This window comes from Numenius arquata, chromosome 15 (assembly GCF_964106895.1).
Source record: "Numenius arquata chromosome 15, bNumArq3.hap1.1, whole genome shotgun sequence".
Lineage (NCBI taxonomy): Eukaryota > Metazoa > Chordata > Aves > Charadriiformes > Scolopacidae > Numenius > Numenius arquata.
Window position 1 is genome coordinate 14,485,699 of NC_133590.1, and position 16,916 is coordinate 14,502,614.

The window sequence follows — 16,916 nt, forward strand, 5'->3', positions numbered from 1 at the left end:
GAGTCCATAATCTACCTTAGGTCCAATCTGGCCCACTGCCACCAGCTGTTATTCCCCATCCTCTGCTCTGCAGAAATGCATTCTCTCCCTCCTGGACATTATTTTTTGCCCCATGAACCCCTGGAAGCAGCAGTGCATCCAGACTGCTTGTTTCATGCCCCAACCGCCTCACCTCCTCTGCTGCCACTTGCCTCTCCACGCCAGTGACAACATGCCCAACACTATCACTGCAGGCAGAAGAAATGCAACCACCAATTTCCACAGACAAGCACAGAGGCCTTGAGATTGTTTGCCCTGGGGAGCACAGACCAGACGTGCAGACAGTGTTATTCACAGAAACAGGTAACAAACAGACCTACGCACACACCCACCGATGCAACTTCTGCACGGACTTGTACCACTCAGACCATAGTTTCTTCTGAAAGTCAAAGTCAGTAATACTGGAGAAAGGGGATAAATGATTTTGCAAACTTTTTATGTGGTTTGGGATCTATGAATAATATGAGGAACCTCATGATGTTAACACCATACACAAATCTTCTAGAACGCAAATCTTCTGGTGGACACCCCACCACAAAGAGAGATAAACTAAAAAATAATAATTTCACTACATATCTTAAGTAGGAGATCTCAACATCTCTAAATCTGGTTAGTCAGACTGAGAGTTAATTTATTGTACCTTCATGTCCTGCTTCTAAAAGAGGTGAAGATTGTATCTTACAATTTTCTAAATCTGACTTTATTACAGGTACAAGAGAGTTTGTTATGTTCAGCAAGGTCTGTATTAGCAGTTTTACATTCTTTTAATCGCTGACATGGAATGTAAATAGTTTCCTCAATTGCTGCATACTTCCCATTCCTGAAGGAAGGCACACCCTTTGACAAAGATTAAGAGAATATAAAGTTAAATGCCTGTTTACTAAAGGAATTAAATCCTCCTCTAGTTACTGAAACAGAGCAACCTATGCATGGGGGATCTACATACCCTTCAAGGACAGGAAATTAACAACTAAGGAGCATTAAAAATAACGTAAAGAAAGCTTAAGATTTGGGCCTGATGTTGAATAATAAAGTGAACTGGATTTTATCACAGCTGGGTAATGTTAGGGTTCATCCAAATGACTGGAAATAAAAAGCATTTTGTGCTGTTTTACTACAGAGGACTAAAGAGGTGCCCTGTTGTTTCCCATTGAAGTTGTCCATCACCAGCCCGAGGCAGCATGTACCCGGCCTCCCTTGGACATTTGCTTTCACATGCACATTCTTTCCTCTTAACACAAAGCTGCACTGCTTAAGTCTATGGCCTCTCTATTACAGTAAAAAAATACCTCTGCTGCTTTTATTTTACAGCAGGGAAACCTACAGAACACAGATCCTTGCTAAGATTTATAAAAAGTTTTCCCTAGATTGAGTGTGATCTTTGGTTTTTCTTTGACAAACAGCATGTAGTCGTCCTGATCTGGATTCCTACAATATATTCTTGAGATGCTGCTAGAGGAAAAGCAGTTCAACAGTTGAGAAGGTAGACCAAGGCTTTGATGACTTTGGTTCCATTTGTCATGTACTTCCAGGGAAGTGACTTCATTTCTGTATGGTTCTGTACCCCTTTGTAAAAACTCTGCTGGGTTTCTGCCCGTGGCACCATTTCTACAGCAGCCCCTGGTATCCCTCTCTGAAAGCTTATGAACGTGAGCAGGAGTTGTGAAGAGCACGTGGAAGAAGATGAAATATTTACAGCCCACAAACAAGGGCTCAAACTCAGCTTTGATCCCTGGCCTTGTGAACAGCACAGACAACCCACTGTCAGCCCCTTGCCAGCAAACTCAGAGAGCTCCCTTGTTCAAGTCCAGCAGGGGTTAAGCCCAAATGCTTGACTCATCTTCCCTGAGCAGATGCCAACGGCCACTGCACGGAGTCAACCATGGTCTCAGGCAGCATTAGGAGGGATGAGTCCTCCAAAAAAGTTCCAAAGACTGTAGGATTTTCCACATTACTGTAAATAAAATGGCTTACCACAGGAAAGGAGGACAAACCCAAACAAAACTAAAGTAATGATCAACAGGAACACTCTGAGAGGCAACACGTCCATTTTCAGTCCCACATAAATGCAGATGATAGAGATTCTTGCTTTATAATCAGTGTGCAAATACACACACTCCAAACTGGAACAAAACTCTCTTGTCAGTGGCCTGTTCCACAAGGGACGAGTAGCAAACTTAGCCACGGGTTACTTTTAAACCATCAATTTTAAGATTATAACCCTCCTCCGAGAACCTGTAGTATAAAGTGAACATGCAACAAGGGTACTTACTCATTCCTCTCCAGATTGATGACGAGATGTTTACTTTCAGCTTGTATTACAAACTGCAGCAGTGCTGGGTGACTCTGAAAAAGGAAAATAGAGTTGGCTGAGCCCAAACCTAGGTCCAAACCTTTTTTTAAGCCCATCATCCCACACCCCGCTCTGCCAAGGAGCTGGACACGCGCCTGGCATTGTAGGATCAGGCCCTGCTTGGGAGGAACTACCAAGAGAAGGGTTTGTGTTGTCCCAGCTCTTTAGACACAGGTCAGTGCAAAAAACATCACGAGGCAGCATAGGTCTCCTAGACACCATGGTGAGCCCTTAAGCAGTTGCATCACTTGCAACTTTGCAGATCAGAGAACATCTTGCCTGAGAAGATAAGCATAGCAATGCAGTACACATCAGTTCCAGGAGACATCTGACAGCTTTGAATTTTGTCTTTCTCCTCTCCATATAACAGCGTGACTACATTAAACACTAATATAATCTCTTATTAATGCTCAGTCTTGCTGTACTATTTTTTAAGGCAAGGTGCAGGTAAACAGGTTTGGGTTTTGTGTGACCATTTTCAGTTTAAGAAATCCATGTTCAAAGCTGGTACCTCCCGGATTCAGAGCAGACCTGTAGTGCTGTGATCACAGTCAGCAGCGTGGCTCTAACAGAAATGCTCTTTCCCTTAAGGCTGAATATGCTAAATATTCGCACGTAGAACGGCACACGGGATCTAAGACTGTCATGGAAACTAAACATAAAGTACAGTCATGCTGAACTATTTTTTTCCCTATAAACAGCTAAATATTTTAGTATGCATTTTAAACTTTTCGTAAGAGATAATTAAGTTTTTGCTGGAGCAATTAGAAATACGGCCAACAGTATTATCAAGTATCTCTGTGAGAACAATAGACAAACTATTTGTACGCATACAAGTATTTAAGAGAATTTTCTAAACAAGACATCAACAGCAGAGCACACGGAAATCCCAGTTGCACTCCAGCGTGGAGCAGGAATCAGGACATCTGGATTGCATTTTCAGCACCATCACGACTGCGTGCGATCTTCATGTTGCCATTCCCCTGATTATAAAACAAGTTCTTTCTCATCTCAAGCATCCGAAGGTAAATCCACTATTTTTTTGGAAACTGTGAAAGAACATCAGAAGGTTCTGGTGACCCATCTGCCCTAGGACAAAGGAGGGAGTGGAGGCTCAACCACTTGTTTGCAGAGAGGGGCAGAGCACCTATACCAGCTCTTGAAACTGTACTTCAAATGAGAAAACACAGTTTACAATATGCTACTTACTCTTAACCCAAAAGACTGAACTCACATATATTTTAAGACTGTTTACACTTAACTTACATTTCATTAAACAAACTTACTGGATTGCGAGACAGTATTTCCTTGGTTTGAATTTCTGACAGTAGCTCAATAAATCAGTTGTTCCTCTGGACACTCAATATGCTTTTCTGAAGATTTATGTCAGCCAACTGTGATACTGGAGCAGGATAATTTTAGGGTTATGGTATTTAATTGATTTATTGGGAAATGTGTCTGAATTTGCGATTGTTACTGCGGTGCCTTGATGGAGCCCCGGCTGCATGACAGTCAGAGCACCCCGCCCACGAGATGTAAGGATTTTTAAATCATTTGGAAAATTGTAGATGTTTATTAAAAAGTGAAATTATGAGGAGGCTGTTGTAGACTAAACAAAATTGTAATTTTATTATAATAAAAAATAGCTGACAACTCCCCAGTGCTCTCAGACATTATTAAGCCCAGCTTGTAACTGAGATACCATTGCTTTTTTTAAAGTGTCCTGCCCCAATGCTCAAGCAAATTCAAACTTGTTTTCCCTCTCCCCATGCTAAACAGCAACAATATCGAAATTCTGCATCTATGTGAACTTTGCAGAAACTGGATCCTGCTAGAATGCAAAATAAATGCCCCAGACTATCCTTGGCATTCAGCAAACACATGGGAGTCATTTATTGGCATGAATATTTAGAGGCAGCGTTGATTACCACTTTAATATTAGTGCATTGGTTCCAAACCCAATAAGATATATATACTATAGAGTTTTACGAGAGTAAAATACAATTAATTACAATATAACACAGTAAATAATTAAGATATTGCAGTAGCACAAATGGTTTCTTTTCAGCTAAAGGCCCTCAGTTAATATATAAATGATAACCATGTTTATTCATGAGTTCACAATGGTACTCGTTTGACAGTCAAGTGATGTTAGTAAGTTGTAAAGTTAAAAAAGCAGCTGCAGAATAAACGAGACTGCTACAAGACAAAAAACATCTCTCAGACAATCCCTAAAGCTGAAACTTCTTATTATCAAGCACAATAATGTCCCCAGTTAGGATGCTGGGCTGCTTTGCATGAGACCCAGGTTCAGATTCTTGCTTTACCATAGACTTTTCTTTTGAACAAATGGGTCATTTCCCTTTTTACCATTTGGGAAGAGATGAAAATATACTTCTTAGTCTGACTGGCAGTCATAAGCATAAATACAGTAAAAATTACACACTGCTCAGGTGGTATGGAGATTGGAAGCACATAAGCACTTAAAATTATACACTTCTAATGAGAAAAAAAAAATATCATTCAGAAAGGGCATTTTAGGTTTGTGGGGTTTTCCCCCTCCCTTTTTTTAATGTATACATTTGTGAAATGAACTAAACTCTTTTACTTTACTTTTTTTGCAGTGGCGGTGGAGTCTCCCCTAAAGTATTTGCACAATTCTGCTACAAGATCTTAAAAGCTCATTTTGAATCTTATGAAGAACCATAATATTCTTCCCTCACAATCAACGTTTTCAAAACTGAGTTGCAAGATGAAATGGGAATTACTATAAATACAGATATTAGATCGCTGTTTCGTGTTTTCTGTTTAGAATAATTGAAAAAGCACGTTGTGAGGGCATATATTCTGCTCAGAACATTTCGGAAAGAACCACTTGTTATGAACCTTTCTTAAGAACCACAGAAAATAATTTCCATGCTGAAACCACAACTTATTCCCACATTGATCCCTTTAAAATTATCAAATGTGAAAGTAAAGTGAACCTTATGAGAGTAGCGTTATTTAAACCATAATAAATAATTTGTATGGTTCTACCTTCTTTTCTCTACAGACTTATGTTTTCTAGTTCTTTCTACTCTTAAAATACAACTTGCTGCTTTCTTTTTGGCAATGTTTTTTTGTGGCATGAGATTTCATCCATGCACCAAACCGTTCCCTGATATCCTAAGAGGAAGAACTGACTTCAGGACAACTGAAGTAGTACTGCCCTTGACTTTTCTCTCTTATTTAGAGGATTTACTTTCAAAATCTACATCACTAGCACGTAAAATGTTCTAAAGGCATGCTTCCTAAACACAGAGGTGAGCAAATAGGCACCTTCCTTCTGGTAGAGACGTCAAGGCATTACAAGAACAGTGGCTCCAAAATAGCAGTAACAGTTTTTTTCCATTTGTTGCCCATGTTTATCACGTCACCGTGAATACCAAGACAGAGTCTCAGTAACAGATTTTGAACTCCTTATACTTTCAGGGGCTACTTTCTAATAATAATGATATAATAGCCTAAAAAAGGCCCAAACCCACAAATATTTTTCTTTATGCCTGGATTACTAGTAGCTGTCCTCTTGGAGTAGATCTGTTCACCGTGGTGGGATGCCCATTCTGGAATTTGAATACAAAGTAGTTGTCACTGAGCATATTTTTGTGCACCATAATCTAGCAAAAAAGCCTTAATCATTGCTGGATCATCTCTTCCTTTGGGCTGTGGAGTTGACACGCACTGTGATCACACTGTGGTGCAATGAGCTTTTCCCTTGACACTGACTGTTTAGATTGGGATAGAATACTTCAAGTCATTTCTTATTACATTTGAAGAGACAGAAAACTGATGAAGTGGACAGTCCTAATGCATATATCTTTGCAACTTCCTCTCTATAAAAGATAAAGGATTTTATTGGATTAAGATACATGAGTTAGACCAGCACCTACAACTTTAAATAAAAAATAGCCTAGCAAATAAATAATAGAAATAAAAGAAAATACTTATAGACAAGGGAAAGAGCATAAATAAACTCAAAACAGCAGCATTAATTCATTTGGAAAGAGAAATGCGTTTTCGGCTCTATCAGTTGTCCAAATCTAGGATTTGAGAATAGAGAAATAGAACAAAAAAGGGTGATTTTACTTCTCTGGTTTCGAAGTTTCAAATTATATCCTAAAATGGTAGACTGAAATAGGCAGGTTTGTTTAATGCAAAGTGGTTTCCAGTCTCTCTAGAGCTGGTATTAACTTTGCTAAAGCCAACCTTGCAACAGGGTCAACTTTGCATATGTGGTCAAGTTGACCTACACCCACAAAGTGCCTGTCACATGCCAGGCCAGTTTGCACGAACTGCCCTGAGAGGTCACTGGTGGGACGCTCTTAGTCTGAAATGGGTAAAAATTGGCAAGATGATAAGGAAAAAAATAATTATATGGAGAACTATGGACTGCAAATAGTTGTATGCAACAAGGCTCCTGACATTCAACATGGAGCGAAAATAAAAGTACAACAAATACTCATAGACTGTCACATTTAATAACTAGGTGCCTGGGCTTAAGTTTGAAGTAAGAGAAATCACATCATCAGTGACAAGCGCAGGAGAAGAGATTCTGGAAGCCACTCCAGCCATGCGCAAAGCTTGTCATCCCTGCACCAAACCACGGCAAGAAACTGCAATCTTCCCATAGGATGCATAAATAACACAGAGATGCAAGAGATGAGTGTCATATATTTTGACCAGCTACCGCAAAGCCAGCCTGGCTCTGACCTGTATGTGGTCGTGGATAGTAGCTTAGCACAGTGTTACACAAGGCAGCTGGATGCAGAAGCAAATCAGTGTTTGTTTATGAAAAGAGGGAGAGGAACAGTGAAGAGAGATCTCCATAATGTGGAGAAACCAGAATATGTCTCTGAAACTTCAGCGTGTATTTAGACAAAACTAAATAGATATTCATGCAGAAATTACTTACACTGGCCAAAGACAGCCAATGAGGACTGTTGACCTTTGGCTACCTGGATTCCACCACCATTAAGACACATCACACCAGGCTTGATGATTGGATAGTCAAAGTAGTCTACCAGGGGATAATTTAGGAGCATTTTTTAATCCAGAGTCTTAAACTGTGCAAATAAGCACCAAAGTTTACTCTAAGGATAAGACCCTATTTACTTTCTCCTCTATGCTCCTGAAAACAGAAATCCCAGCACAAAAAAAAGTGAGGGTCATAAGTTTATGTTATCTCTTAAGCATAGCTCTGGAAAGGAAGGACTTTTGAGACATATCAGATACAGGAAAAAGCATCTAGATTTGTGTGGAATGTATCTGAAAAGTTAACATCAAGAATTAGAAATTACATAACTGAGGAAAGAGTACATTATTTCCAGTAGGGATACATTCTATGCCATTTTCTGCTGTCTATATGAAAACACCTTTTTTTTTTTTTTCCCCCTTATTTGTCGCACACTGACACTCTGTGTTGGTGCCTTCACAACCTGAAAGGTATGTTTATAGGTATCAGATATTTGGGCTGATATTACTCCTCTACTGTCTGTAATACACAAAGAGGGAAAAGCTGGGGAATCTTTAAGAAATAAAGCCACCTGGGGAATCTTACCATGATAACTGGAATTCAATCCAACAAATGCAAGCTGTCTACAAAATATATACATTTAAGATCATTAGAAACGGCAAAAAAAACCACTATAAATTGTGTGCATTGTTTTTAAATCAATAAGTATTTCTTCCTTTTCTTCTGGCTTTAGTTTAGAAGCAAACACAAGAGTCTATGTTTCTTACAAACACCTCCAAAACCAAGTGATATTTCATGCGGACATGAAAAGTATAAACACTTAATTCATATTGTTTTGCAAGTTCCTGGGGGCAGTGAATTCAGCTGTGCTTTCCTTACTGTCAAATGACAAGCATGTATCCCTGTGGCTGTATATAATGAGTAGCAACAAAGAGAACAGAGTGTTTTGCTGTGGTTTGTTTTTTTGGTTTGATTTTTTTTTTTTTCTAATGGTGTAGCAAAGAATCACAGCCCCTTAACAAATTGGCTGAGCCACTCCAATAATGTAGGAAACCAAAGAACTTCCAAGTTTGTTCCCAACTTTAAAATGAAGTGGTTCTTTGAAAACACAATGATCATACTTTTTCTTGCTGACTGTACAAATAGGTCTAAGATTCTTCTTTCTGGAAGGCATAGTTTCTAAACTGAATTTTCTTTTTTTTTTACGCTTTCTCTTACCTCCTCCTATAGCAAATGAATCTGCTGTTTGGAGGTAGTCAGGCTTTTCCACCCTCTTCTTTTCCTGCGTCCTACACCGCTGCCCACCACAAGACACAGCAGAAACCATCACACACGAAGTCCTAAAGCAGAGATGAGGCAAAGGCAGCAGCTCTTCTGCCCCTTCCCCAGCTTCCTCACAGGAACAGAAAACCCCACCATGGAGCTCATGTGACACTCACAAAACAGGAGCAACAGGACAACCTTGGGAATGATCCAAATTCAGCAGGATTCTTTTAATAAGCTAAAAAGATTTTCAATTAAATGTAAAAAAAATAAGAGTTTAGGTGCACCACCTCTATAGTTCTGGCAGTCCCAGCTGCTGGCCATCAGGTCATCTGGCAGCATCTGCTGAAGCTCCTACAAATCCCTGTAAAGGGCTATTTAAATTAACAGTTTCTTGCTCACTGTTGGTGTCTCAAGATCCCTATCCAGAGTTAAAAATTCAAGCAAATAACACTCAAGAAAGAGGAAACTGAGAAGTTAATCGTGCCAGACCAAAATCAATAAAACTACACAGCTCTAGCACACAGTTTCCTGGTTTCCATGCAGAAATACAAAGCTAATGACTACTCTGGGAAAGGGAAAGCATGCTTACAATTTAGCTACATCCTTTTTGTGAGGTATTCCTGGTTTATATTTTTTTTAAATTAAAAAATAACCTAGCTAAAACATGCTCAAAATGTCATAACATTATGGAGCAAATATTTCAGAAGCAAATCCAAAATAACTAGTTTGATGTTTTAAAGAAATCTGTATCTTCTAAGGCTGAGCTGTTATGCTCTGAATTTATTTGGTGCCAGTAAAATGTCAGGCAAGAAAGCTGAATTCAACATTTGCACCATATTTTCATTATCAGGCACTGAAGTTGTACTAAAACATATTTATGTGCATTTGGCCAGCTAAACAGGGTTTAACAGAAAATTCACAACTTTATACATTAAAAAAAAAGTAAAATGTGTTCTTTCTTCTTTCTTTTTAATTAAATCTGAGCGGAGCAAATAGGGCAGCCTTGGTTTTGAAAGCAGCTATCCAATTATCTGCTGAACTATATTGGTTGAATATAGGTCAAAATCAATAGTCCCTTTTCAGGACGAACTTTGAAACAAAAATCTTTCAAAGATTCCCAAAAACAAGTTCGGAGAACAAACATTAGTGAATTATGAAAAAAAGGGGACTGGTATTGCCAGCACTTTGAAAAAGCCGGTTGGGAGCGAGCTCCGCTGTCCTCTGTCTCAGGATGTGGTTTGGGAGAAGGATGCGTGCTGTAACACAAACCAGCCAATGCGAGGTATTGAAGCCCTTCCTGTATCTTTGCAGCAGCAGGATGGATGCAAACCAACACAAACCAACATTCGGTGTGTATTTATTACACTTCTCTGCGTGCCTGATGACCTGCAAGGAGTCTGCTCCGCATCTGGGAGCGGGTGATTCGTTAGATTCACGAATCACAAAGGAAGGAAGAAAGGAAAATGAAGCAACATATGGTTTCGACTGAGTTGAAATGACTGCACCAAACTGTGAACTCAATTTTGTATTAAGAACAACTAATAAAAATAATAAAAAAATCTGTATGCTTTTAGCCAGCTCTCATTTAGCAGGGCCTGTGGCAATAGGAGGAGGGATAATGGTTTTAAACTAAAAGAGGGGAGATTCAGACTAGATATAAAGATGAAATTTTTTACGCTGAGGCTGGTGAAACACTGGCCCAGGTTGCCCAGAGAGGTGGCAGATGCCCCATCCCTGGAAACATTCAAGGCCAGGTTGGATGGGGCTCGGAGCAACCTGATCTGGTTGAAGATGCTCGTGGAAGGGGGGTTGGACTAGGTGACCTTTAAAAGTCCCTTCTAACCCAAATGATTTTATGATTCTATGATTTATTGCGATGTATCCCAAACAGCCCCCTGCTTAAGGTGCTGCTGCCACCTCTTTGAAGTATTATCTCCACAAAGCTATCTAAGGCCACCAAATTTTGTCATTTGGGTACTGACCCAACTTCAGAGAGCACAGGACTTTCTACCCAGACCTAGTACAATTGGTAGGTCCTCAGCTTGGAAGCAGGTCCAGAGTAGCAGTGCTTTTTAATCCCGGTTTGATGGAAGGCTGTGTTGTTTGCTATCACAACCAGTTCCCTAAACGGGCTGGAAAGACCATGCCCTTCCTGTCCTCTGACACACGGCGACCTCACTGAAGAGGTTGGGCAGGAGGTTGATTGCAGTGATGCAGATTCTAGCTTTTTGAAAGACCTCCAAATACAATGGTCCTTTTAATAGTAAAAAAAGACTTGGTGAAGAGTCTGAGAGAAGAGTCTCTTGTTGAAGAGACTTGAAGACTTGTTAAAAATTAAATCCTCCCCTACATTGTTTGTCCTTACTGTATTGCCCCAAAAGGTTTAAGTAGAAATGCCCGCAGCACTGTAAGCCTCTGGGGGAGTGTCTGCATGGCCTTCTATTCAGAAAAGGTGACTAGATACCACACAGCCTTGGAGGTCTGAGAAGCATGCGGTAGCTCATCCTCCCGATACCTGCTGCACTGTCGAGTCTGCTCGTGGCAGTTTTTTACTGTCACCTCTGGACAATGATGGCTCACTCTGTTAAAGGGATGCTTAACACCTGAAAAATTCAGGCCCAACATCAGAAATCTTTCCCTGACTCAAAACCAGACTAAAACCTGGCACAGGAATGAAATAACCTGGAATTTACTCAAAGTAAACCCATAGTCATTATACAGTATTTACACTGTACGTACGAGTCACAACTGTTCATTTTGCTATCAAACAGATGGGAGCAAAAAGTACCTCGTTGTTGGAATACATTATGTGCTGCTTAAACAATGCTTTGTGGAAGGCTGTGCAAAGAAAACAAACATGTCTGTACTGTAGTAAAGTGTTATAAAACAAAACTTCATAGAGCTGGCAGCTCGGAAGCAGTTGCAGTGGGTCTGGGTAGCCTTAGTTATTGAACAGAACTTGTTGCAGACGGTCCATTGCAATTTGGGTAATTATAATGTGAATGAACAGCTGTTGATATTTCCCAGTTTAAAATGCACGTGAACTTCTTTGAGGACTGTGCCATGTAGATTTAGTGGATCCCATTTGGGTTTAAAGCCACACATAGCTTGAAAAGTAAAATTCCTCCTCTTTGTGAGGGAGCTGGGGACTGTGACCTCCTGCTTGAAGTTTGATTATAACATAGTCTTCGAATATACTCAAAAAACCAAAGCATGGACTGTGTCAAAGACTGAGTAGCTACCCACTGTCAGTATATTTTATGCACCTTATGCCTTTCTCCTGCCATACTCTCTGTGAACTCTTCGTTTTACCACCCACACATCCACTGTGTTTTAACAGAGATGAACAGCAAACCTGACCCTCTTTAGAAACACCTCTTTTCTCCTTCTCTGTGCGTAATTATTGCAGTGTACATTTGTGGGGAACTCGCAATGTGCTCTGCGCTGTGGGGGAGAAGAATTATGATGATAATCACTTCTCAGTTCCCAATGACAAGAAATGACACGTGCTCCAGATAATATCTGGAAATGTTCTCCGCAGCAGGAGCTGCCTGGCACGCTGAGGAGGGCACAAGCTGATGAGCTCCGTGTGTTACGCATGGGGACAGTACACGCAACGTATTTGTGTATGCTGGGGAAGAGGCAGACCAGGAAAACTGTGCTTCGGGGTAAATAGCAAATTAAGTAGATTTTGAACTGTGCCCATTATAGACCTTATCTGAGCCACCTGCCCACTCCTTACATCCCTTCAGCATCACCTGCACCCTCAGAGCCTCCTGCAACTGCGACATTTCCAGAATGGAGGTTTCTCCACATCCATACAGAAGAGAGACAAAGCTGCTGAAGAGCGAAACCAAAAAACCACAACCCCCTCCCAATACTTCCATGGTTGAGCTAACTAACACAGAAAAAAAGAATGCAAAATTCAGTAGTAGCTGTGTCCACTGCAAAGCAAACTGAGCTGGCCACCCATTTCACTGAACTAAAAGTCAACTCAGAATGCTTCAGGAAAGCCCATAAATTATTCTATCACTGAAAGAGGATTTCAGATGCTTTTTGTCTCCCGTCAATACAAATCTGGCTGGGCTCAGTAAGTTATATTAAATGCACATGTATCTCCTTGAAGCCACATTTCATGCTCTCCAAACATCTTTCTCTAAATTAGATCCTTTCATATTCCTTGAAAAGCTCAGTTCTTAATTAGGAAAGAGTTCTGATTTTCCATTTTCATTAATTCATTTGATTTCAAGATTTTGAAGCCAGAGTAATTGCAACTAAATGAAACTTATTGAAAGGCAAAAAGATACAATCAGTTTCAGACAATGAAAAATTTAAGATTTTTTTAATGCAAGTAAAGGGTAGGTCTGAATATCCTGGCTAAACTGAATTCTTGACAATGCAACAATCTCCAGAGAAGCAATGATATATGTTTTGCTTCCCTGAATGAACTCGGAGGGTTGGCTAGATTAATGCTTAAATCACTTAATTATTTGGCTTAATTCACATGCCGTTCTTCACTTTCAGATTCTTCCCTCTCCCCCCCAATCACACTGCTCCACTGCACCAGGTCTGTGCCAAGATCTCTGAGCTCAGACTTCGTTCTCCCTAAACATCTTTTCATATTATGTGGCTCAGATTAAATCTTCTTTGCTAATTTGTTATTGCAATCACAGATGTGCTTCTGGATTCAAGTTCCCTTTTGCATCACAAATACTGGAATGCAAACCAGAAGTGGAGTTGGTATCTAATTTCCACTCTTTCAAACTGTAATTTGTCTCTGATGATCTTTTGAAGATGATGAATGAGTTATACAAAGACAGATAAAATATTAATATTTTTTAAACTAATGGAAGGGGAGATTTCACCCCAGTCTTGGGCTACTCAAGATAACTTGACAAACTTTCCAAAGCTGTACTTCCAAGACACATGAATCATTTTTATATCCTGGAATGCGCCCTAAGAGAAAGAAGGATCTGATGATTTCCTAGTAAAGCAAATGACATTGCAAACTTGTGGGCAGCATCTCACATTTTTCTACTTAATTAGAAAGAGACTTTACTTACAGATATGACATCTATACCTTTGCATTCTCATAGAGAATAAACGAACCAAAGTAGTGTGGAAATCTCAGAAAACTTATCTAAGAAAGTACTCCCTAGAACAAAAACATATGTTTTATTCTGAATGATACCCAGAGATTTAAAGTATTAATGACCAGCATATTTCTTGCCACAAAGGCAAAGAAAAAACACAGATGAAAGTACCATTAGTATTAAATATGCACAAAAAACTGTAAACAAATTGTATCTATTAATTATAAAATATATTTTAAAAGCTAACTAAATTATAGAAGGCCAGGAGGCACCTCATTCCTCCTGTAGATAATTTGCTTAAGGATTTTCAATTGCTAACTGAGCTTACAGAAAATCTGTTTCATTTCTTATTACTCATAGGTTCAATAAGAATAGTCTATAAAATGGTATTTCTAGAACAAGTTCTCTCATGACATATTAGATAAACTTGTGGGTCTAAAAAATAACCCCTGTATCAAGGTTGTATAAATTGATATTAAAGCTCAGCAAAGATCTGCTTTACACTAAATCATCTAGAAATAGAACACCCTTTCTCCATTGAAGGGCATGAGGTAAATAACTGAAGAGGAGGTAAAAACAGATAATCAATTATTTCAGTTGGCTTCAGGGTTAGTACTGAAATTTTCAGCCCCTTAGAGAAAAAGCAAAAATCAATATAGCACAGTATTTTGAGATAACAAAGAAAGAAATATCTCAAAGGCATTTGCAACATGTGATAAAAGTATAAAGTCCGCTGTCACCTTCAGCTGCTCTGCCATCCAGTGTAAATGAACAAAAATATTCCTGTTTCTTTGCTGAACTGACTGCACAGGGTTAGAAGACAGAAACATGAAAATTCTGCAGAAGGCTCGTAAAATGTTTCAATTACCCAACCTCAGCCTCATGGACCAATGCAGCAAAACAGAACGAGCAAGAATATTTTTCAGTTCAGCCAGTGGACGCTAGAGTCAAATACCCATAGGGACTGTGGGAAAATAGACTTGACAGTAGCTTTGAAATTATGGAAGAAAGCAGCAGTTGTTCGTGCAGCTAAAAGATGAGGAGCAAGGGGAGTTATATGCCGCAAACTGTTTGATTGTTCTTTCCAAACAAAATTGTTCTTTCCTGGGCAAACCCCAGGCTACCAGAGAATCCCATCATGGGAGAGGACATTCTATCTGCCTTTCTGGACAGCTTTCAGTTGCCTTTATGTTAACATATCATTCAAGCATGTATTTACAATGTTTCTCCCTCTTCTTGTCATGCCATTATTTGTATGAGCCCTGATCTATTTTGCCTGCCTTCCCCAATACCAGAAGCCAATGAATTAGCACAGGTAAGAGAGAATAATAAAGATTGTCTGAGACAAGTCTGTTTTATGTGGTTTTGCCTGAGCAAATGCAGTAAAGCTCTGACTGCACACTGATTTAAGTGTTGGTGATAGTCTCAAATTCTCTGTTTCTTATTTCAGTTTCAGAGATATTTTTTTCCCCAAGGATTCAACCCCAATGGAAATTTAAATGCAACAGTTTGCCCAGGGATGGGCTATGATACATGGAGTATTTAGGTATTTGCGTGCCATATGCTGTTGAATTTCCATCAGCTTTGGAGATTTATTGTCTTCTGGGGGAAAATTCTCACTTTAAGACACAGAGGAGCTTTCCTTTTAGACCTAGACTACAAACTAACTATGCTTTGTACAAAAAAAAAAAAAAAAAAAAAGAAAGATAAAATGAAAACAGAAAAATCATATTTTCCAGCTTAGCATTGGGAAGAGTTGGTAACCACAAAAAAGATATATTACTGAGGAGCACTGAGTGAAAAAATCTGCTGAGCACCTGAAAACTTCTAACAATAGGCCAACCACAGCATTATCTGCCCCAACCACGCCACGCTCTGCATCCCATCTACATCCTTCATAGCTAGTGACACAAAACTGCAGAAAAGATACTGAAAGGAAAAAAGACTCACCACCAGCTCTGGACTGAACATGTTTTCATTCAGATGATCCTTCAAAAAAAAAACAAAAAAAAAACCTTACCCCAAACCCATCACCATGTCTCTGTTCGCTGCTAATTAAAAATAAGACAGCTCTGCGACACAGCCCATGTGATCTACCAGGACTTTACAACCCAAACGTCCCAGAATGTGTTTTGAATTACTTTATGCTTATTGTAAACAGTTGAAATTGTCATCTCAGGATTTGGTCTATTTATGATGCACTGCAGTTAAATCCTCTCCTCCCTTCCCCCTTCCTGAAAATCTTTTGAAGCTTTGATGCTTCTTGGAGTAACAGATGACAGAGATATGAGTCTGCTGCTGCCACCCAACATTGTTTATGGCATTGTACTCCCAGAAAGCCATCAAAGGGCCTCTGGTGAAGCCTGATTATTTCTATGTGACAAAGTTTTCCATAAAATCCAGAAAGATATATAAAAGAAACTTCACCCATCTTTCAAAAGGTTAATCTCCCCATGCAATTTTTGTTTACAATATTTTATAGCATATACTTTGGAAAGAGGCAATAAGGAAAGTGTCCTACTACAGAACACAGTCAATAGTTCACATAGACACTGTATTTTTTCATAACCTGTCTCAACAGAATGGTTTATACATCTCTTTTTTGAACCTCCAAAATTCCACAAAGAAAGGATTTCCTCAGGCTGTCTACTACTGTTTCCAAAAGCTATCTTGTATAGTCAAAAGAGCCTCTATCGCTGCTGCAACCAAGCACCTGTGAGGCAGAGATGTGCCACTATCTCCATTTACAGATGAGCAACTGCAGCACAGAGAAGCCAATTGATTTGTCCATGATTATATGGGACCTCTGCAGCACATGCAAGGTTTAACAAGTCCTGCCAGAGCCATAACTAATTCCTTCCTAAATCAAACCTCTCCAGGTTATAAATATGCCAACCTCCATGGCATCCTGATCCACCTCTGTGATTTCACTGTCTATCCTTGAATTAATAATAAAATTTAAAAGAACTAACAAAAGGCTGAACTTCTGCTAGAACATTTTCTCTTTGTCCAGTTGAGACATGATTATAGTTGTCTATGTATTATTTAGCATCTGGTTCTAAATTGTGCAAAACTAATAATTAGAAGATAAAGAGAAGCTATTGGACAACAGTGTCTTCATCCTAGGCAAGAAAAACCTATGAAGTTTTAGGTA

At 39.4% G+C, this 16,916-nt stretch overlaps 1 protein-coding gene across 1 annotated transcript in view; it reads right to left on the reverse strand.

The window, feature by feature from the left end:
- Nucleotides 1-16,916, reverse strand: part of ADAM12 (ADAM metallopeptidase domain 12) — a 182,731-nt gene that overhangs the window by 133,059 nt on the left and 32,756 nt on the right. Inside the window, exon 3 of the mRNA XM_074158846.1 lies at nucleotides 2,312-2,385. Within this exon, the coding sequence (XP_074014947.1) occupies nucleotides 2,312-2,385 (74 nt within the window). The remainder of the gene's footprint in view (nucleotides 1-2,311; nucleotides 2,386-16,916) is intronic.